Source organism: Artibeus jamaicensis, unplaced genomic scaffold (genome assembly GCF_021234435.1).
Source record: "Artibeus jamaicensis isolate MK-2021 breed Jamaican fruit bat unplaced genomic scaffold, CSHL_Jam_final scaffold_537, whole genome shotgun sequence".
NCBI lineage: Eukaryota > Metazoa > Chordata > Mammalia > Chiroptera > Phyllostomidae > Artibeus > Artibeus jamaicensis.
Window position 1 is genome coordinate 2303127 of NW_026522047.1, and position 21146 is coordinate 2324272.

The 21146-nt window shown below is 57.2% G+C and overlaps 1 protein-coding gene across 34 annotated transcripts in view; it reads left to right on the forward strand.

The window, feature by feature from the left end:
* The window catches only part of ANK2 (ankyrin 2), a 305473-nt gene that overhangs the window by 208773 nt on the left and 75554 nt on the right, over positions 1-21146 (forward strand). For 23 of the 34 annotated variants that reach the window (XM_053658114.1, XM_053658111.1, XM_053658113.1 and 20 more), the window contains 10 exons: positions 1360-1458; positions 7168-7266; positions 8227-8412; positions 8727-8750; positions 11401-11499; positions 14169-14267; positions 17045-17143; positions 18633-18830; positions 20672-20770; positions 20888-20986. In XM_053658114.1, coding sequence (XP_053514089.1) covers positions 1360-1458; positions 7168-7266; positions 8227-8412; positions 8727-8750; positions 11401-11499; positions 14169-14267; positions 17045-17143; positions 18633-18830; positions 20672-20770; positions 20888-20986 — 1101 coding nt within the window. The remainder of the gene's footprint in view (positions 1-1359; positions 1459-7167; positions 7267-8226; positions 8413-8726; positions 8751-11400; positions 11500-14168; positions 14268-17044; positions 17144-18632; positions 18831-20671; positions 20771-20887; positions 20987-21146) is intronic. The other 11 variants (XM_053658105.1, XM_053658126.1, XM_053658134.1 and 8 more) reach the window with 3 other exon arrangements.

A 21146-nucleotide genomic window follows, 5' to 3' on the forward strand; every position in this document is an offset into this window, starting at 1 on the left:
ATTCACCTGAAGTCTGTATTAGTGTAACTCTGTGATCACAGACAGTGGCACCTGTGTTCCTAAGGTTGACTCATTTTTAAAGAAAGTAAGTGGACATAGTGAACATCTGAATGAAGACGGAGAAGTGATCTCTATACTTCAAGGTGTTGTATTTTTAATGTATTCACTGAACCTGATGAGATAATGTACAGACCCCTTTGTACTCTGGTGGAAAAAGAGATTTTGGATCATGCGTTGAATGATTGCGATAAAATGAGATTTTGTCGCTGTGATGTGTTTGTAAAGAAATTAGGCTCATTTTTAGAGACGGACACTAAAAACTTGCTTCTTCATTGATTCTGCTTTTGCTGGAATGTATTTGAACCTTGCCATTGGGGAGTCATTTCAGAAACAGCAGATACTTTTAAAAATACCATTAGTGGAGACAAATCTTTGTCTTCAGAAGGTGAAATTTTAGTTTAGAAGAAAACAGTAGCCAATCAGAATCGAGCTTGCTGCCCCTCGCTGGAGTGCGATTATGCATGGCTGTAAGGTTGCAGGGAGAGTTTAGGGAGAGAGGCAGGGCGAGGGTTGGACACCCGGACCTCCGGGCGGGGTGTTGGTCTGACCAGAGACAGACAGACAGACAGGGCGCGGGAGTAAATTGGGGGCAGAGCCAGTCAGTCTGGACTTGCAGCGCCTCACGCGTGAGTAGCCAGAAGGTCGGCCGGCCGTGCTCCCAGCGTGGCACACAGCAGTTCTAGTGAAAACCGAAAAGCAAACAGACTCTCTGGCCATTCCAAAGAAGTTAACATAGTTCACTGTGTGTAATCACTTCCTTACTTTGGACATAAACAGAGAATAAGCATTTTTATTAACAAGTCTCTCGACCCCATCAAATAAATGCTAAGCACGGTCAAAGATACCATCTTGAATGTGTCACGTTATTTACTCCCTGAGTTGCCCATATTAATGGTCCCCTTAAGCCAAGCCCTCTTGCATTGCCTAAGTGCGGATGTCGTTTTCCTCTTCTCCTTTCCTCTGAACCCGACTGACATTTTAAAATACGGATGCCCTTTAGACTACCGTGGTAGAATTTTAGGTGCAGAACAGACCCTCACTCAGTGGGGAGGCAGCTGAGCCCACACAGCAGCTCAGTCTGTCTGTCCTAACTCGGCGCCAGCCGGGCCAGAAAGGACAGAGCGCGGTGGGGACGTCCGCGTCTGGGCCGTAAAACGACCCTCCCACGGCCGGCTGCTATCTTGACAGAATGGCAGGTTCTATCCACCTGAAACAACCAGCCACGCGGGACATGCCTGTACAGGTTGATTTCTACAAAATCAGGGAGGCAGTAACGCTTTCTCTCGTTTCTTCTAACAGAAGGGGAACACGGCTCTTCACATCGCCTCTCTGGCCGGGCAGGCGGAAGTCGTCAAGGTTCTGGTCAAGGAAGGCGCCGACATCAACGCCCAGTCCCAGGTACGTGGTCCGCCGTGTCTAGTGGGAGCAGCCGGGTCAGTGCAGCGCCAAGGGGCTGGGGCCGCGCCGCCCGCCCGCCGGTGGGTGGAAACACGGACTGCGCACGCCTTCGTTACCTGTGTCGGCCACGTGGTCTTCCTGACCCGTGCTGTGACCTCTCCCTTCCCGGTGAGCCTCGGTCTCCCCGTGGACATGGCGGAGACTCCGACAGGCGCCCAGCCTGCCGCCTCGTCTTCAGGGGCATTGAAGAGAAGAGAGGGTTTTCCCAGAAGGACGGTGACATCTGTGCACTATGAGTTATTCATGCCACTTGGTGTCTCTGTGTAAAAGCATTTTCCCTCCTTCAGACTGAGACTCAGACGGTGAACGTCCCGTCGGCAGCTGTGCTGCCAGGTGGGGGCCCCACTCTGTGGCCACGCCACTCGGCCACGTGGGCTTCGCGAGCCCCCCCCCCCCCGGAACAGGGAGCCACAGTCTGCGGGAGCCGCACGCCTGCTTTTCTCGGCCCAGCGCCCTTGTTCATCGGCCCTGGCGACGCCGCCCCAGGAGCAGGCTTGCTCGGCTCACACAAACCGCGTGGGCGTTTCTTGCAGGAGCTTTCAGATTTCACACCAGCGCCACTAACGCCCTTTGCGATCCACACAGGGTTTTCGGGGTGCACGTGCCCACGTGCGCAGCGATGAACCCTGGCTCGGGCGCGGAGTCTCTTGCTCGTTCTTGGCTGTGCCTGCCCACAGTGGCGGGTCCTGGGAGCCGGGCTGTGCAGAGCAGGAAGCGTGCGCAGTTGGCCGGCATGCCCACCGTGTGCAATGCCACCATCTGGCTGCAGTGAGTCCCTGGCTCTGGGCACAAAACTCGTGGCTGAATGTTCTGTTCTGTCGACACTCTGGCGTGTGAAGTGGGAGTCGCGCTCACGGAGCCCGAGGAGAGGTTTCGTGTTCAGCTTTTTCCCTCCAACTGTACACATGTGGTATTTTCCTCAGTAAGGTTCTCGGTCTTTTAAGTTGGGGAAATCACTATTTTGGTTCCGAATCTCTGAGGTTGGGATGAAGGCGCATGCTTGCATTCGGCCAGGGGTGAGAAAGACGTCAGGACACGCCGTCTTCTGACCGAAAACCACACTGTTGGCGCGAGCACCTGTGTGCGCCTCTCCGTCCTGCACCCGCCAGGAGCTGGGAGAAATGACGCCAGTTGTGCGTAGAATGGAATTCTCTCTCCTTTTCCGGTGGAATTCCGGCAGTAAGATTCCTTGTCTGGTAAATGCACACCATAACTGAAAAGCAGGGTAGCTTTTAAATTTGAAGTAAAATAAAGCACATTTTCAGTTTCGAATCACGACTGATACACTCGTCCTGCGCTCCTGTCTGGGGACAGGGGGTGCGGAAAGGCTGAGTGCTAGTCGTCGTTTTGTCCTGAACTTGGGGGCATTACGGCTGGACACCGTCACTTCCAGACCCTGGTTTACCGCCTGCTGGTTCTCGTCCCTTCCCTGTCCGGGGCCGGCGTCCCTGCATTTTGGAGGAGCCGAGTCTGCGGTAAGGTCAGCCCGCGGGAGAAGAGTGGGAAGCCCTGCAGTTTGTGCACAGGCCTCCCCTTCTCTCCCCCGAGCTGCCCCGGAGGAACAGCCCCTCTGGCAGCGACGGACCACTGCCTTGTGCTCGGCCTCGGGCCTCAGCTCCCACAGTGCGGGGCCCCTTCCTCCACCAGGACCCCGGTGACACCCCGCCCTCGGGGAGACCACACCACGTGCTGCCTGCTGGCAGGGCCCACAGACAAAGCACAGGGGGAAACAGCAGCACACTGAGCCCAGTTTGGGACGGAAACTATTGCGAGGGCCCCGGGAGCAGTGAGGGTGGCCCCTGGGAACTGATGACTCAGCTGTGCTCTCTTTCTCTTTTCCTTGTTATTTTACTTTATTTATTTATTTTTCCACCACTGTTCGCACTCGGCACCATCCGTACGAGTCCCAGACGCACAGCCACGGGGCCAGAACGCCGTGCCCTCTATAGACGGCTCTCTCCCTCTCGGTTTAATTCATAGATAATTTTTTAGTTTACTTTTCTCCAGTGTTGTTGAGGTATAATTGACCAAAAATTGTAAGACAGTTAATAGCATCGTGGTCTTATACACGTGTACCTTTTGCAAGGATTCCCCACGTCGAGCCACTGAACACGCCTCTCGCCTTTTCTTCCCGGTGAGAAGGGTGGGTGCTGCTCGGTCGCCCGCCTGCGTCACACGGGGCAGCGCCGGGCCCCAGCCTGGGACCGCTGCTCTGCTCTCCATTCCTACGAGCTCAAACCGACTGTGCACTTCTAGATTCCGCGTGGCCATGGTTTCGGGCAGCGGCTGTGTCCCTCACTGGTTTGTGTGCCCTCACTGTGGCCCTCATTCGTTGCAGTCCGTGGAATGCGGGGCCGAGTGTGAGGATGGAAGGGGATTGTGAACTGTTGGGGACGCCGTCAGCCACCTGGGACCAGACCCGCTGTCCCGTGCAGAGCAGCTGGGAAGGGCATCAGGACAGACTGGTTCTGCTGCTGCTCGCTCTGCAGCCTGAGTCTGCCCCAGTGTGACCTAGTGCGCACCTGCTGGCCACACCCCAGAGGAAGAGGAGGGCCCCCTGCAAGGGCAGGGGCGGTGCCTGGTGTGCACACTCTCTGCGTGGTCCCCAGCGACTGTGACAGCCACCTGGAAGCCACGAGGTCTCAGTGGCCACGACCCTGGCGTGGGGGGCAGGCAGGTTCCAGAAAGCTCTCGTGGCGCGTCAGCCTCCTCCTGTGTTTCTGGCTACAGTTGTAGCCAGAGCATCCAGGCAGGTCCATCAGAATATAGTTTTGTTTTCAGTCTGATTTTTGGGAAATAAGGAGAGGGCGGGCCCTACGCATGTCCCGTATGGGCGAGCTTTGAGGAGTGACATCTGCCCTCAGAATCATTCGGGTCCAAATGGCCGCTTTTCTATTCAGAGAGCAAGAGCTCCGCGCACTGAGGTCCTTTTGAGCAGAGCGTGGCTGCAGGTGCCTCAGTCTCAGCCGGGCGTCTCGCCGTTCTCAGGACAGGTGGCTGCGCCTGGCCCTCCAGGTGCTACTTGGAGTTGGTCCCCCTGGTTGCCGACTCTCCCAGCTCCCCTGAGGAACAGCCTCAGGGAGAAGACGCCCGGCCTTCTCTGTCCCTCGGGTGAACTCAAGATTCTCCATGGCGGCCAGCAAGCTTTTTTTTCAAAACTGTGGCAACCCTCTTCTCCGGTTGCACTTCCTTGTTTCTGCGGCTGCCAGGACCCGGAGTCCTCTTCCGGCCCCTCCAGGCTCTGTCCGTCTCCGCGTGCCCGCCCACCTCACCCTGACTGTCGGTGCAGGTTTTAACTGCATGTGTGTGTAAGTCCTGGCGAATGTGAGTGTGTTTCAAGGGCAAGGTTACAAATAAATAGTCCCAAGTACACGAGTGTGGGCACGTGACCGATGGTTCCACGTGTCGTCTACGTGAGCTTTCGGACCACTACACGGACAGGGTTCTGTCTTTGGGGTTCTGTCTTGGCAGGTTGTGAACTGGAATGTGCAGCCAGCTGTTCGAGGTTGAGGGCGCCGTGGGGGGCTGGTGACGTCATGGCCTGTCCCCTTCCTGGCCCCTCAGTGCCTGCTCTGACTGCCCGGCTGCCTCTGAAGTCGTTCAGGGGCCCGGCCGGCACCAAGGCCACCTGCACAGGGACCGAGCGCCAGGCCAGGCCTCACGCCCTTCAGCCGTTGCTGTGTCATGTGACGCAGCAACAATATTTAGAAACAAAACCGATGATCATATTCCTGGGTATTATTTTGCATACAGATATTGTTATTGCTTTCTAGATTTACACTTTCAACACATAAGCATAAAAAAGAATTAAAAACGTTTATATAGATAATGGAATTAGTACTACCCAAGTAAGATATGCATCCTTATTTTTCCCTCAAAAATTTGGGGGAAAGAGCTGCTGGTGCAGCCGGAAGGGCCGGGGCTCAGAAGGATTCCCGGTGGCTCCGGTCCCAGTGCCGTGTTTAGGTCTCTTCGGGCTCGAATGGCGTGTGGAGACGTCTCCTTAGGGCTCTGGGAGGAAAGGGTTAAATAACAAACGGGGAGGGCGTCATAGCCTCTCCTCTCTTCTCAATCACCACCCTCCACTTCTCGCCCCTGGGAGTAAACACCAGAGGAATCCAAGGGAGCTCTGGATGGCGGCATCCAGCCGGCCACACACCCCACTGTGGCCACCAGTCAGCCCCACTCCGCTTGGCCCGAGCGCTTTTCAGGGAACCCAGGCTCTGCTCTGATGCCCAGGGCGTGGAGGCGGCAAAGGAGGCCGGGCGTCCTTCGGGTTTAGTCCCCATCGTCGCGCTGCTCGGGGGTGTGGCCCCAGGTGAACGGCCACAGTGGTGTCTGTTAAGTGGCCCCAGTGGCGGAGTTGTGACGAAACCCATAAACTGAGTCTCCCTGGGAAGATTCAGAGCACAAATCACTGTGATGTTATCGGCTGGGAGCGGCTGGCCCTTTAAAGGGAACCTTTGGAGAGAAGAGGTGGTGGAAATAACTCACCGCGTTGCAACCAGGCAAGGAAGCATCAAAGGCACATCATCTGAGAAACTGTGCGGTGTTTTAATGAACAAAATGCCTTCTTAGCTGCCAAGCAAGTGTCTAACCGTGTCTCGTGTTCCTTCGCCCCAAGTGCCCCCTCGGAGCACCCAGAATAGTCTATTTTGTGACTGTAATTAGGACCCACTGGGTTTTTACATCCTTTGCAGCTGTGTGCTTATAATATATTTAGGGACTAATTTGAATCATCCTGACCTCAGAGCCAGGGAAACTTTGGGACGCCCCCAAGGCCGGTTTGAGGAAGCTGACGCGGGGGACCCGCGTGGTGGCCGGGGCAGCGACCCCTGCGGTGCCGCCGCTCGGAGGGTAGCTGCGGAGGAGCTCTGCTCGGGGACCGGAATCTGGACCCGGTGTCCCCGTAGAGACAGGCCTGGGCCCCGGAGGCTCCGTGGGCGGGAGTGTCGTCCCGTAGACTCCGGTCACGGTGTGACTCCCAGGGAGGACACACGCCCAGGATGTGGGTTCGATCCCCAGTTGGGGTCAATGCTTGTCTCTCACATGGAGGTTTCTCTCTCCCTCCTTCCCCTCTCTCTCTAGTCAATAAACATGTCCTCGGGCAAGGATCTAAAAAAATTTAAGCCTGGCAACTGCATTCTGCACGTTGAAATGCGGATTTTTACTTTTTAATTGGCTGTGCAGTCTGTGTTGGCCTGCGGTGGGGTGAGCCGCCATTTGCGCCTTTGCGGTGCCCGGGGGCACGATGTGCGCACCCAGCAGGACGGTGGCCTGTGAACAGCTCGTGGGTTGGCCGAAGCGGAGGGCGGTATAGAAATACCGTGTTACACGGTCACCACAGGTGGCAAGATTTCTGTGTGTCGCAGAACACGTAGACACGAAGACGCTGAAACCCTCTGGTGTAACAAGTGTCGGGAGCCGAGGGAGACGGGACGGGGAGGGATAGAGGCGTGGCCCGTGTAAGCTGGTTCACCGCACGTGTCCGTGTTCCGGGGCGGAGGCGTGTTTCGTTCTCTGGCGCGGAGCGTGACCTGGGCTGCACCACGGCACTGCCGTGTCCCCTCCTGCTGTGTATGTGCCCCTCCCTGGTTCCATTGTCACCAAGGAGTGACTGAGTGTGTCTTTTTTGTGGCTCGTCCTCAGAATGGCTTCACCCCGCTGTACATGGCTGCCCAGGAAAACCACATCGACGTCGTGAAGTACCTGCTGGAGAATGGCGCCAACCAGAGCACCGCCACCGAGGTGAGCCGCCGGGGGGACTCCGTGCCTGGGGCCTGCGCTTCAGCTGGGGTCCCGGCCTCAGATCCCCACTGAATTCCCGCCCCATCATGGCGTCCCCGGTGCGAGTTCTCACTCTGGGCTACTTCTCATCTTGCAGCACTGTGTGCTTTAGGCTTCCATTCTGCTGAGAAGAGGTTTATTTAAAACTCAGTCCTCATTTGAAAATTCTTGCTGTGGCAGCGCACGTACCGTAGGAAGCTCTTGATGGAAACGATTCCCACACAAGTCTGCAGCAGTGATTTTCAGCTGCGTGCCGGGAGGGTTTTTGAATTCGCGTTACCTGACTATGCAGTCAGGGGCACAGACCCCTTTCCCCTCAGTTGTCAAACAAAGAAATGACAGCAGCCAACACAGCGGTAGCTTCCCGGGGTGAAGGGTCAGCATTGTGCCTGTTCTCTTGTCAGACCGGCACACGAAGTACTTTTGGTGTCCAGGGTCAGTGGTTAGTTCTGTGCTGCCAGAGGGAAAAGGCCGAAAACCGCGGCTTTACGGCTGGGTTGGGAAAAGGTGTTTCATGCAAAGGACCCAAAGGAAAGCCGGGGTCGCTGCACCGTGTCGGACAAAACAGGCTTTAAAGCAGAACTGAGGTGAGAGGCCAAGATGGATGCCCCCTAACGATGAAGGGTCGACCCAGCCAGGAGAAGCAGCATTGAAAGTATTCAGGCGCCCAGCACAGGGACCCTGAACACATCCGAAACATAACAGCCCTACAGGGAGCCCTAGCAGCCCTGCCGAGCGGGTCAGGGCATTGACGACCCTCCCAGTGTGGGGGCCGTCCCTGGTCCCCAGGCGACCGGTCACAGTCTCCTCCGGCCTTTGCAGAACAGGCCATCCTTCTGTCCTTCCGCTCTGCTAGTTCGTCCAAGCTTTGCCGAACCCCAGACCCCGCAGGTCAGCGGAGGGTCTTTTCTGCCCCTGCAGGACGGCTTCACGCCTCTGGCGGTGGCCCTGCAGCAAGGACACGACCAGGCCGTGGCCGTCCTGCTGGAGAACGACACCAAGGGGAAGGTGCGGCTGCCGGCGCTGCACATCGCGGCCAGGAAGGACGACACCAAGTCGGCCGCCCTGCTGCTGCAGAACGACCACAACGCCGACGTGCAGTCCAAGGTGAGGCCCCGCGTGTCCCAGACTCGGGCTCCCTTCGGAGGAGGCGCAGGAGGAAGGGGCCGCGCCAGGCACCGCCGCGGGAAGACAAGTAGACGCTGTTTCAACAACGAGGGCCAGCCTCTTAGAAATGTGCCTGCTTGTTCCATTTCTAGTAAAGACCAGTAACAGCAGCGTTAGGCAGGCGGGCGGTGGTGGGGTTCCGGGCCTTCCTGCGCGTGCGTCGGGCGTGTGGGGCGGTCCAGCCGCGCAGGCGGCCTGTGTCCTTGCTTTGCAGTGTGTAACGTCTGCCTCTTCTCTCCGCACAACCGCCTCAGATGATGGTGAATAGGACGACCGAGGTACGGTATCCACCCCCCAGCACACGCTTGCTCTGGCTCGGTTTGATCTTTTTAGTTTTTTGTTCGATTAGAACAAATGCTCACTAATTCCCGCTCATGATTGGGACTCCCATTGTTAGGAGATTTGCTTGGAAACTTTCCCTGTGATTAACGGAAATGGATAGTTCAAATGTAGCCTATTTGAAGCATTTTTTAGTCAGTGACACCACGTCAGTAGCCCATGAGAGTGGAGCGTGGATGAAACTGTCCCTTAGCGCGGACGTGCCAAGTGACGACAGGCTTACGAGTGCCACCGGGCTGTGACCCCTGGTAACGCGGGTTCTCAGGATCAAGGTCAGCACAGCCCGGTGAGGGAGGTTTATCTGGCCCCTGGCTGTCCCCTCACAGCTGCCCATGTCAGTGACATTGTCTCTTGTGTGCATGGCCAGCGACGAGAGTGACCACGCCCCAGCAAAGTGCGAGTCTCACAGTCCATGTCATCAGCCATCTATTCTCCACAAGCCAACCCAGGCCCCACCGACCCGCACGGACCCGCAGTGTGGGCCTGTGCACCTGGGCGTGACCAGGGGCCTCTCCTGTGGCTGCTGCCCAGAGGCCCCGACCAGTGCTGTGGAAAGGGCATCACAGACAGTGACCCAGACAGGAGGGAAGTGCCCGCTCCCGCAGGCCGACTCTCACTTAGGCTGACCGCTCCCGGGCGCTGGGTGGGACGCAGCATTCACACTGCGTGGTCCCGGGGAGCAGAGTGTTTCTGGAGTCCTGCTTGTTAGCAGTGGCCACTGAGATGTAAACATGCCCTTTCTCCGGCTGCGTCCCGGCGCCTGACACTCAGGTCGGAGATTTCCGAAGCCGCGGGCCCATCGGTGAAGTCGCTCAAGACCGAAACCATGCACATTGGTGTCTTAGTGACTGGTTTTAATACCTTTAATTTCTTAGGTGATTTTTGGTGACTCAGACACGTTTTTGAAAACAATATTGGTTCTAAGCATTGCATTGAAAGCAGCAGTTTGGTAGGTTGGTACCAAGTTACATGTATTTTGTTCAGGATCCCAGATGACAGGGGCCCTTCCGTGGAGGGCCCGTGGGCGGGGGCTCAGCCCCCACCTCTGCAGGCTCCCTCCCAGGGCCAGGTCAGCCACGGTGGCCGGCAGGGAGTCAAGGAGTTAGTTTATTTTTGCAAATGTGAAAGTAACAGTATTCCACTCGAATGTTTTGAAAAAGATTCACCAGCATTTGCTGTGTTTTTGTGTAATTACGCTGTGACCTGAATCATAGACACACATTCAGGACACCCCAGGTGACAAGAACTATGGAAATAAAAATGAAAAACACACAGTTAGTTCCTAAATCCTAACAATTTGACATTCTGTAACGAGAGCCAGGTTGTAGACTGACGCCTTCCCTCTATTATATTGACATGAATATTTGACACCAAGTGGATGCAAAATAAAAATGCCCTGACCCGAGTGTGGGACTGGGGTGCAGAGTTACCGTCACTGTTTCGTGTCTGGCGTCTCTGCCATCGGAAATCAGTCGCAGCCCTCGAGGCTGGTGGCACAGAGGGACTTCTGTCTCTGAGGGAGCTGAGTTGTGATTCGGATAATATTTCCTAAAAGCAGTACGCACCGAACACAGCAGAGTCCATTTCAGATGAAGGAGAACCCGACAGAATGACCTCGCAGCTGCAGGACCGAGGCCCCGTCTGTTGGGGGTGGTCTTGGGAGTCTTTCACTGAGTGATGAATCGCGGGAATTGCAAAGCAAGGATGAAACTTGCGTTCCTTAGTAATAGGAATTACTAGGCTTGTGTTGTGAAAATGGCAAACTTTTCTGACTAGTTTTTTGTCAGAAAAAGAAATGAAAGAAAACACACTTTTCTTCCATTTAAGAGTTTGAGATTTATTTCTAAATATTCTGAGGGTAACCAGTCCTAATGCTCATACAATTGATTTAACCTGCTTCTTTTATTTTATAGCCATTTTATTTTATTTTGTATCTGTCTTATTTTATTTTGGATGAAGTTTGGGTTAAATAACATTCAAAATCAGGTTCAACTAATTTTTTTAAAACTTTTCACTCACATTGATGCCAAGTGCGCTGGTTAATTTTTTTAACTTTTCCCGTTTGACAGCGTGGTCTGACTGAGCCCTGCGGTGACAGTGGTGGGTACTGGCGCGTCCGTGTGGATGGACTGGCCCGCTCACAGTGTCTTCCAAAGAGACGGCGCCAACCTCTGCTGTTAATCATTTTTTTAAAGAGCGTCAATTTTGAGTTTTTCTCTGGAGAAAACATCTTAATTCATAGCTACGTTATTCTCCTGGCTGAGACCTTATGTTGTCAATCATACGGTTTTTCTCTAACACTACACCAACTCAAGAACCCTGGTTTTGTTTAAGTAGAAAACCTCATAAACCGAGAAATTGCTAAGGTAATGAGAAATTACGCCAGGAAATGTGGGAGCCTCACTCACCCGTACACAGACCTGGCTCTTTACCCCTGGTGGCCCTGAGTGAGTCTCGTTACGGCATCTGTCATCTGGGCCATGTGGCTGCTGTGTCAGGCAGACAGAGTCCCCACGTGCCTGCGTCCACGACCTGTGACCTGGGCCTGTGGAAGGGACCTTCACCAATGTGTCCCTTTGCTTCCTGCAGAGTGGCTTCACCCCTCTGCACATCGCCGCCCACTACGGGAACGTCAACGTGGCCACCCTGCTCCTCAACCGCGGCGCCGCAGTGGACTTCACGGCCCGGGTATGCGTGCGGCCGCCCGCTGTAGACAGCTCCGAGGGGACGGGCGCGACAGGGGGCGGGGGGCCTTTCCCTTCCCTGCATCTGGGCTGGAGGGGTGGGGTCTTCATTTCTGTGTTCAACTCGCAGGACAGCCCAACACGTGAGCAACGAGAGTGTGGGAGTTCACACACGCACAAATCATGTATTCACACACAAAAACATGTATTCACACGTACAAACCATGCACTCATACACAAGTCATGTATTCACACAAATCACATATTCACACCCACACAAATTATCTGTAACAGTTAAGGAGGATCTTAATTCAGACATCCGTGTGAGCAGTTAGATGTAAAAATCACACCATGAATCATGAATGAGCGGCTTCAAGTCAGTAAATACTCGACCTGTTAAACTGTTTGGTATAAAATGTGTCAGGACATTTGTCCAAAGTCTTCATGATGGCCGTCGGGCACACAGTTTGACAGAGAATTTTTTTAATGAATTCAGAATTTGCTTATAGAGTCTCCCTGAAACACATCAGAGACGCCGCATTGAGTTCTACGTTGGAAAGACTCCCTGAGTGACCGCTGTCAAACTCAGTGAAACAAGGAGGGGCCCACGCACAAGGGCAGGAGGAGAGCTCGCTGTCCCCGGCAGGGGCGGCTGCAACACGGAGCGAGGACGGAGGCGACCTAGGGCTGTAGCGGGGAAGCGGGACCCCTCCCCGCGGTGGTGCCAGAGCGACCACCGTGGGACGTTTCTGTCCTGGAGACGACAAGCTCAGAAGAAACGGGGTAGCTTCGATGCAGAGGCGAGACACAGCCCCTGCAGGGAGGGGCCGCGGTGCAAGGTCGGCCAGCAACATCCCGCAGACTTCCGGGAAGACCAGCAACATCCCGCAGACTTCCGGGAAGACCAGCAACATCCCGCAGACTTCCGGGAAGACCAGCCAGCACAGCCGCCGTCTGTCTGCGCTCCAACTCCAGAGGCTGGAGAAGAGGGCGGGGAAGGCTTTATGCAAGCATCCGAGACGGAATGGATCCCATACCGACAGACAAGACACACGGGTAATTATACGAGACTGGGACGCAGTGGTAGGAAATGCAGCCAAATCCAGTGTCGGGGAATTTGGACGAGAGCTCTGACGCACAGCAGACCAGTCCGTGGGGCTCTACAAAGCCAACAGCTTGCAGATTTGCTCGAATAAATGTGACTGACCAAGAACCAGAACAACTGTGGCCTGAAACTGGAAATATCACGAGGGAGACCATGGATAGACAATGCTGCGGGGAAAAGGAACGCAAACTCTAGATGGTGGACGGCGGGGGGGTGGGGGAACATGGGGGAAGAAACACCAGTCACTTCAGCTCCGCGGTGACCCTGCCTCCCCGGCAGAAAGGAGCCAGGATCGAAACGACTTCTGACCAGAGCGCGAGAAGAAAGTGGCAAAGCGGGACCGTGTCTCAGGAAGACAGAAGTCACGGCTGCAGAAGAAACGCACAACTTCAACACAGACAATGAGGATGCCAAACTGTTAAAGCCTGTGCTGACCTTGCTTCCGTCCTCAGTTCAAGTGCAGACGGCAGCCAAGGCGTCAGGAGCAGGCTGAGACTCGGAAGGGCAGTAGTGGGGGAATCAGGAGAGGTCACCAGGAGCTCAGACGTGTCCTTAGAGACCCAGGCTGGGACTGCCCACCCCTCCTCTTCCCAGTCACTACATGCGGATGTGACAGTCAGACAGTGAAGAAGGCTGATGGGAAACACAGATTCACTTACAATAGGGTGTTGGAAACCTGAGATCCCCAGAAAAATGGACAAATAAGCCTGAAACATCACTGGGGTAGAATGACAGACAGACTGCAGCTGTCCTGCTAGGCACCTGGTGAGCAGGCGGGGACCTTCTGGGAAGACAGTGATGCTGGGGACAGCGACAGCGGGAGAGGGGACCCAGCGTGCAATGCACTCACTCTGTGAAGGAAGCCACAGGCTGAGTCTCCTGGGCTGAGCGGGGCTGTGAGGACAGGACTCTGGGCACGTCACCCGTTCATGGGGTCGCCCGGAGTCAGGGTGACTCAGTGTCACAGGGCACACACACACATAACATGAATAAGTAATGAGATAGTTGAACATTCGCAACATTACGACACAAGGGATCAGGTATACATCCTCACCATAATGGTGCTGCAGGACAGCCAATAAAATAACCGTAACTCACACGTAGGGTGTTTTTACCCTTGGACGTCTCCTGCCCTGAGACTGTGGGGTCCCTGTCACACCAAATCTCTCTGAAGGTGGCAGTGAGTCGCTGTCCCCCGGTATGGGCAGGTATACTTGTGCCTCCTTCTGAGCACAGGCAGCTCTCAGCCCCCGGTTCTCTGTGTTTGCGGGTGTTGGAGAAAGAAGGACGGGCTTGGGGCTCGGGCTCCGTCCCAGGAGGACCCTGAAATTTTCGTTCTATGCGGCAGGTGTGTGCCCAGTGCCCATGTGGCAGCAACTTAGTTCTGCAGCTTCATTCCATCTTATTCTCTGACTGCGGTGCTTCGTGGTTCAGGTGCTTCTCGCTCCTTACCGACGGAAGCATCGCAGGGGCCTTGGGTCCGGTTTCCTCCTAGGCCACCCCCGGCCCACCCCTGTGTGTGTGCCCTCCGCGCCCTCACGCCCTGCTCTTGCCTCCTCTCCCTGTAGAACGGGATCACACCTCTGCACGTGGCCTCCAAGAGGGGAAACACGAACATGGTGAAGCTCCTGCTGGACCGCGGCGGCCAGATCGACGCCAAAACCAGGGTGAGCGCGTGCCTTTGCCTCTGCGTTGGGACCGCCGAGTTCGCTCCGCGTCGCCCGAAGGGCCGGCCCCAAGCCTGCGGAAACGTGTGTCCTCGGGAAACGGTTTCCTTAGATTTTATTCAAACCTCAGGCCCTAGTTAAGGCTTCGCGTGGCAAAGTGGAATCAGTATTTTCTCCTACGTGCCCGGAAGAGCAGAGGGTTCTGCACCGACACCGTCTGGTGCACGCGGGGAGGCCGAGCCCTGGCTTCCTCCGTCTGAAACCTCATTTAATGTTAAAACAACGGCAACTTTCGTAGCTAGTTACAGATGATGCTGTTAATTCAGGCTTCATTAAGGCATCATTCATTTTTATTTTTAAACTTAGTTATTATTTAAATGTGGAGCTAGTCTACCTAAGGTTTGTGCTTGAAATATCAAAAGCATATTTCAATGCAAATAGTAAAACAATACAAAAACGTTAAAGGAGGGGCACCTTAGAAAATGGGTCCATCAGAAAAAGGGGTCACCTTAGAAATGGAAGTAGCGACAGTGGGGCCACCAGCTGTCTCAGGCGCGTGATGCGCTGCACCCTGTGCAGCCCTCGCTCTGCAGACGCCGCCGCGTCTCGTTGCCAACCACTTGGGAGCTTCACCGTGTTTTCTGATTGAGGAACCGTGACACCCGAAGGGAGACATGGGGACCCGGGCAGCTGCGTCCCGAGCAAACTAACCCGCAGGCCTCAGGGGCCCCGGCGAGGAGAAGGGTCGCAGCAGAGGGACGCAGAGGGAGGGTGGAGAAGCCGGCGTGCGGTGCCCGGCCGGGTAGCCCCGGTCAGGACCCTCGGTGTCGGGGTGTATCCGAACCAATTCTCGTGACGAAAACAAGCACAGGGGAAGGACCTGGGGAGGGGAAACGGAACTTTCAAACACAGGCTCCAGAATTTCATTTAAAGAGGAATTTAAGTAAACCGAATCCTTGAGCGGGAAACCTGGATGAGGATCTTTGGGGCTGAGTCACTGTTCTCCGTGGAAGACACCCCAAGCCGCTCAGACGGAGCTCGTGGGGCGCGTGGCGTCAGCGTGACCCGCAGCCCTTGACGGAGCGGAGAAGCCGCGTCAGGGAAGTGTGGGGTCCAGAACCCGCCAAAGCTGACGTCCTGGTGTGTGCGGGCGACCGCATGCTCTCCTCATTGCCCTCTCGTTCCTCTGAAACTGTTTCCATATCGTTGCGCGACGAATATTTCAAGTTATTTGTAGAAAACACCTTCTCTAGAAAGGCCTCATGGCAGCGCCCCTGCAGTTTCAAACAGGCTGTGAGTGACACAGGGCAGGAAAGTGACACCGTTCTGTACGTCACGGCTGACCCCCCAGAGGCACGGCGGTGGCCCTGTGCCGCCCCCTGCCCCGGCCCACACGTGGCGCAGCCGCGCGGAACCTCCGTTCTTGGAGGAACCTCCGTCCCTCGCGCTCTGGGCCTCAGCGCAGCCCCACCGGGGCGAGTGCGGAACGTGTGTGGACAACCCGATGGGTGTGGGGTCCCTGCACGACCACGCCTGTGCCCCAGCGCAGGGCCGTCCTGGGGTAAAAGACGAGTTTTAACCGCTTTGCCCGCACTCTCCGCCGCAGGCCCCTCCCTGGCCAACTTTACAACAACGGCCTCCCCACTACAGCACCACCCATCTCCTGGCGAGACAGCCTTTCCTGGCTAACGCCCACCTGCCCACACGCGAGGCTCCTGTTGGGTCCTTCGGGGTCTTGAAATCAGCCGAATACACTTAGCAAAGCAAGGAATCGTTACCAGTCAAGGTTCTGGCTGAGCCAACGGCCCTAGAATTTGGTCATCTGCAGACATTGTTAAAGGGCCTGTTCCCCCTTCGTGGGTGGGCCGTGGGGAAGGCACGGGGGTGGGGCGTGCCCCCTGGGGTGGTCCCAGCAGGGCGGTTAGCATCCAGGCCTGAACTCAAGGGGGGACGGGGGCAGTAGCTGCTTAGGGTAAAGAGACACAGCCAGACTTGAGGAGACCCTCAGCAGGTTGCTTCCTGCAACACAAGACGTGGCCTGTGGCCCAAGGCAGCCCGAAGCCAGAGCACAGGGAGCCTGCCAGTGCCGACCAGAGAGGCCTGTGTGGGCCACGCAGCAACGTGGAGGAGGGCGGAGCCCAGCCTACAGGGGCAGCTGGGAGTCCCGCCCAGAGCCCCCCGGATGAGGGATCGGGAAGGGGGTAGACGAGGCTCGTTTATCAGGAGGGAGGTGGAGCCCGGGATCCGGCCCGTGGCGTCCCGGGTGAGTGAGGGCTCCCAAGGTCCTCCCACTACCCACGGTCCCCCATCCCCTCCACTGCGACCCACCTTCACCTCTCACAGGCGTCACCTCTGAGAAACGACTGTGTAGTTCGTAGGTGAGAGTGTGTGGTGGCCATCTAAAGGGTTTTCCAGAATGCGAGAAAAGGACCCTTCCGCCTAAGTATTTCAGGTGGCATTTTAGGAAAACGTGTGACGGTAGTGACAGTTTGGGACTGGGCCTAGGCGGGATGAGAGCAGCACAGCAATATGGCCTCTCGGTTGGTCCCAAGCAAGGAGGACGTCCGAGTCCAACAGCCTGCGCCCCGCGGGAGCCCGCCTGTCCGCGCCCTGTCCCGTTCGTCTCGTTTCCCTTCTCTCTCTCCCTCTCTGTCGCTGAGCCGAGAGCAGTCCTCGTGCCTGTCAAGTCGCCAGAACGCACTCTCCTCGGGGTGTCCGTTGGTGGGACCTCGCTTTCAGGGGCCGTGACCCGAGACCTGACGCCGGCTCTTCCGCAGGACGGGCTGACGCCGCTGCACTGCGCGGCCCGGAGCGGGCACGGCCAGGCGGTGGAGCTGCTGCTGGAGAGGGGCGCGCCCCTGCTGGCCCGGACCAAGGTGAGGCCCTGGGGACGCCGCGTCACCTGACCCTCCTGACACGGAGTGTCAGCGCGAGTTTCCTGGTCATTCGGCACCTGTGTGCCCGGAGGGAGGCATGCGTGTCACATTGCTGCACGATTTAACATCAACAAACGCAGGCAGTGGGACGTACGGAAGGTGTGCCTCCGAGTCCTCTCTCTGTCACCTGCCGGTCTCACTGCAGAAGGAAATGGGAGTGTCGTGCTGTGAGGAGCTGAGTGTCGCGGGTCAGTGATCCTGTCTGACCCTCTAGGCGTCTACATTTTTATGAGGCTCTGAGACAGCTATAACTGCCCATAAAATCACCCATTAACGCAGCACAGTCAGCACCACACGATGGCTCTTGTGCAGCTGCGGTGAGGGGGACGGGGTGGCGTGAGCTCCCACCACCGTTTGCCTGGGGTGAGTGGCAGGCGCTGTTCTCTGTGGCTGAGCACGGCCAGAGCCCTGGTTGCGTCCCTCAGTGTGGCACTAGGGGACCCTCGACCTGATGGGGAGACCCAGCGAGGAGGATTGCACGGTCAGACGTGGGTTACGGGGTTCACGGCAGTGCAGCCTTGCTCCGGTCACCGAACCCCGTCATGGGGCACACGGGGAACAGCACACCGCAGTCTGATGGGGCAAGACAGCGCTGGGTCCTGACCAGCAAAAATCAGACGGGGGGCATTTCTCACATCTTCTCCCTCTGTCACCCCAACCCCCACAGTCAGGGTGGGGTCGATCGGTGCTGTTACAGGGTGGGCGGCGGAAACAAGGCAGCCCACACAACAGGCGTTTTCAGTGCAGCCATGTGCTGATTGAAGGTGTGATCCGGGCCGGCCAGCCCACAGGTCTGCAGTCGGTGTGGGACAGACTCTGCCTGTAAAGCTCTGCCCCAGCCACGATGGGCCCCCGCCCCCCCAGTCAGGCACCGAGGGAAGCCGTCCTTCCCGCCCCCACACCGCACTGTGCGGGTCGCACAGACCTGTTTTGAAGTGCAGTCCAGGGTGACATGAGACCAACGGGGCCGTTTGTGGAGCACAGACTGAAATGTAAGTGACACAGTGTCAGACCAGCCCTGTCGTGACCACTAGAAAGCCTGTAGCGAACTGAGGACAGACAGACAGACGGACAGCACCCTCCCAGGAACTGCGACGCAGTCTCGCCCATAGAGGTGCTATAGTTGTCACATCGCCCCTGGAGACCATGGGTCACCAAGGTGGCCTCCCTGGGAAGTCAGATGTCATTCCCGTGTCCACGTCCTGCAGAAAGCGTGTGCGGCTGAGTGACCATTTCCCTGGCCCTTCACTCGGTCGCCATTCCCTCACACGCGTGCTCGTCTGTTCCTGGCCCATTGGCTTACTCACTCGCCCTCTCCCATCTGTTCACTCGCTTGTCCACACGTCACCCAGCTGGCTGACCAGCTGGGCTTCGGAGCCCGGCCCTGAGGCCCGAAGTGGGATGGGATCCGGTTTGTTTTCACCTGCAGAACGGGCTGTCCCCGCTCCACATGGCCGCGCAGGGGGACCACGTGGACTGCGTCAAGCACCTGCTGCAGCACAAGGCCCCCGTGGACGACGTCACGCTGGACTACCTGACGGCCCTGCACGTCGCCGCGCACTGTGGCCACTACCGTGTCACCAAGCTCCTCCTGGACAAGAGAGCCAACCCCAACGCCCGAGCCCTGGTAACGCTGGCCCCGGCCACACAGCGGGCGTGGGGGGGCGGGCAGGTGGGCCTCGCGGCCGCGCAGCACTGCACAGCAGGTGGTGTGTCCACCCAGGTGCCTGCCTGCACCTGCCTTTGGTCGCCATGGCGTGACCTCGGGCACCGAGAGATGGCGAGGCCACCAAGGTGGCGTCCCCACGATGAGCGAGTTGCAGTAGATGGGAAACCGCGGGGGGTGGGGGGGCTGACAATTTGAAATGGAAAGTAGGAGCTGACAGGTAGGGGCTTCTCCACAAGATGAGCTCGGACACTTCTCTGTAGGGTCGGAGTGCACATGGGAGAAGCTGAACTTCTTTCTTCCCCTTTTGAAAGAGAAGAAGGTGGGGGGTCAGGCTGGAGAACTCGCTTGTCGGCTTCCTCAAGGGGCTGCGGGCCCTGCCCGGGGCCAGAGCAGGGAGCTCAGCGCCTGTCGCTCCCAGAGCACCGCCTGGAGTCGGCCATTCCGCAGCCCGCGCGCGCGCGTGTGTGTCCCGGCCTAACGCTGCCAAGTCTCCGCGCTCCCCTCCCCTCCTAACCCCTGCCCCAGCAGGAGGGCCTGCGCGGACGCATGCCTGGTCCCTGTTCTCCCGCTGAAAGCAAACCCTTTCCCCTCCACGTTTCCACGGTTAACGTCACTCACACCAGTCTTCAGTCAGTGCTTAGGAAGGTGTGGTGTCCCTGAAGATCGGTAGTAACGCTTTTGTGTAGAAGCTTTCCGAGGTTTCCATCTGAGTCGAAGTATTGCCTCGTGCCTGGGAAGCAGATGCGCTTTCAGGAGAACTAACGGGGGCGCATTGGCTTCCTCACCAGGAGGAGGGGACTCGTTCTCAGTCCAAGAGCGGCCAGCAAGCTCCTGTGGTGTCGCGGCCGAGTCCCTGGGCCGTTGCAGGGGCCGAGTTCCACATGCCTCCTTGTCTCTGGGTTTCACGCAGCTCAGGAGCGGGAAGGGGCCTAAAGGACACTGCGAGGAGGTGGCCATCGGGGTGGGGCCCGCGGTTCCTAGGAACTGTGGGTACGGAAAAGTGCTGGCCGGTGGCCGGTCCCCCCCATCACCAACCGCTCCACACACAGGTCATTGTTCAAGGAAAAACGCAGAACCCAACACACCAGGTGGGGTGGGCACAGAGCTGGTTAACGGGCCTCTGGGTGCCCTTCCCCCCCGCCCGCACCTCAGCTGAGTCGGGAGTGCGAACGCCCCGGGCGTGTCCACTTTCCTCTGCCTTGGAGAGCTCCCTCCGCCCAACGACCCGGAAGTTCTCCACACTTTCCTTAGATATTCACACACCATAATCACTTCTTCATGAAATGTATTTCACCATCATACTTTATAAATACTTCTAAATACAGAAGCATAACTTCAAGAAGTAAAATATGAACATAATGATTTCCGCTAATATGTGACTTCCTATAAAATTTTTAATATGACATTAGGATATAAAAAACTGTCGACATAAACCGTGATCCGTGCTGATTTGTGCACACGCTCCCTGAAGAAGACGCACAAAGCTGACACATTGATTTCGGAGGCCGCCACGCCCTCAGACTTGCAGGGAGCAGACCACCGGAGTCTGCGCCTCGAGAGGCGGCCTTGCGTCAGAAAGCGCGTGGGTGCCCGCGGTGCGGCCTGACCCTTCCGGTCCCAGCGCCCAGCCTCACCGCCCCGGGTCCCCGCCCCGACGCGCAGGCCGTTTTCTCCGTCACCACACAGCAGGCCTGGACGTGGGCAGGAGCGGCCATGAGGGCCCAGCGGGGCGCGGCGGTGCCAGCTGCGGTGTGGGGTCATGTGTGTGTGTCCCGACTAACCCGTTGTCTTTTGCACAGAACGGCTTTACCCCCCTGCACATCGCCTGCAAGAAAAACCGCATCAAAGTCATGGAGCTGCTGGTGAAATATGGGGCTTCCATCCAGGCTGTGACAGAGGTAGTCACTGTCCCCGCCTGTCACTGGCACCGCGCGCGCCCCTCCGCGCGCCCAGCTGCCCGGAGCCCGTGGGCCGGGGGCTGAGCGTGTGGGGTACAGCGTGTGCTCTGTCCGCAGTCCGGCCTCACGCCTGTTCACGTGGCGGCCTTCATGGGCCACCTGAACATTGTGCTGCTGCTGCTGCAGAACGGCGCCTGTCCCGATGTCACTAACGTTGTGAGTACGGCCGCGTGCAGGCGGCCATCTGTCTGTCTGTCCGTCTGTCTGTGCTTGCGCGCGCGTGTGTGTGGAGAGAGCCAGGCCCCGGGTGCCCAGTGACTGCTGGACCTCACTGAGGCCCTGTGCGGGGTGATCCACCGCCCGCCCGGGCTCCCCC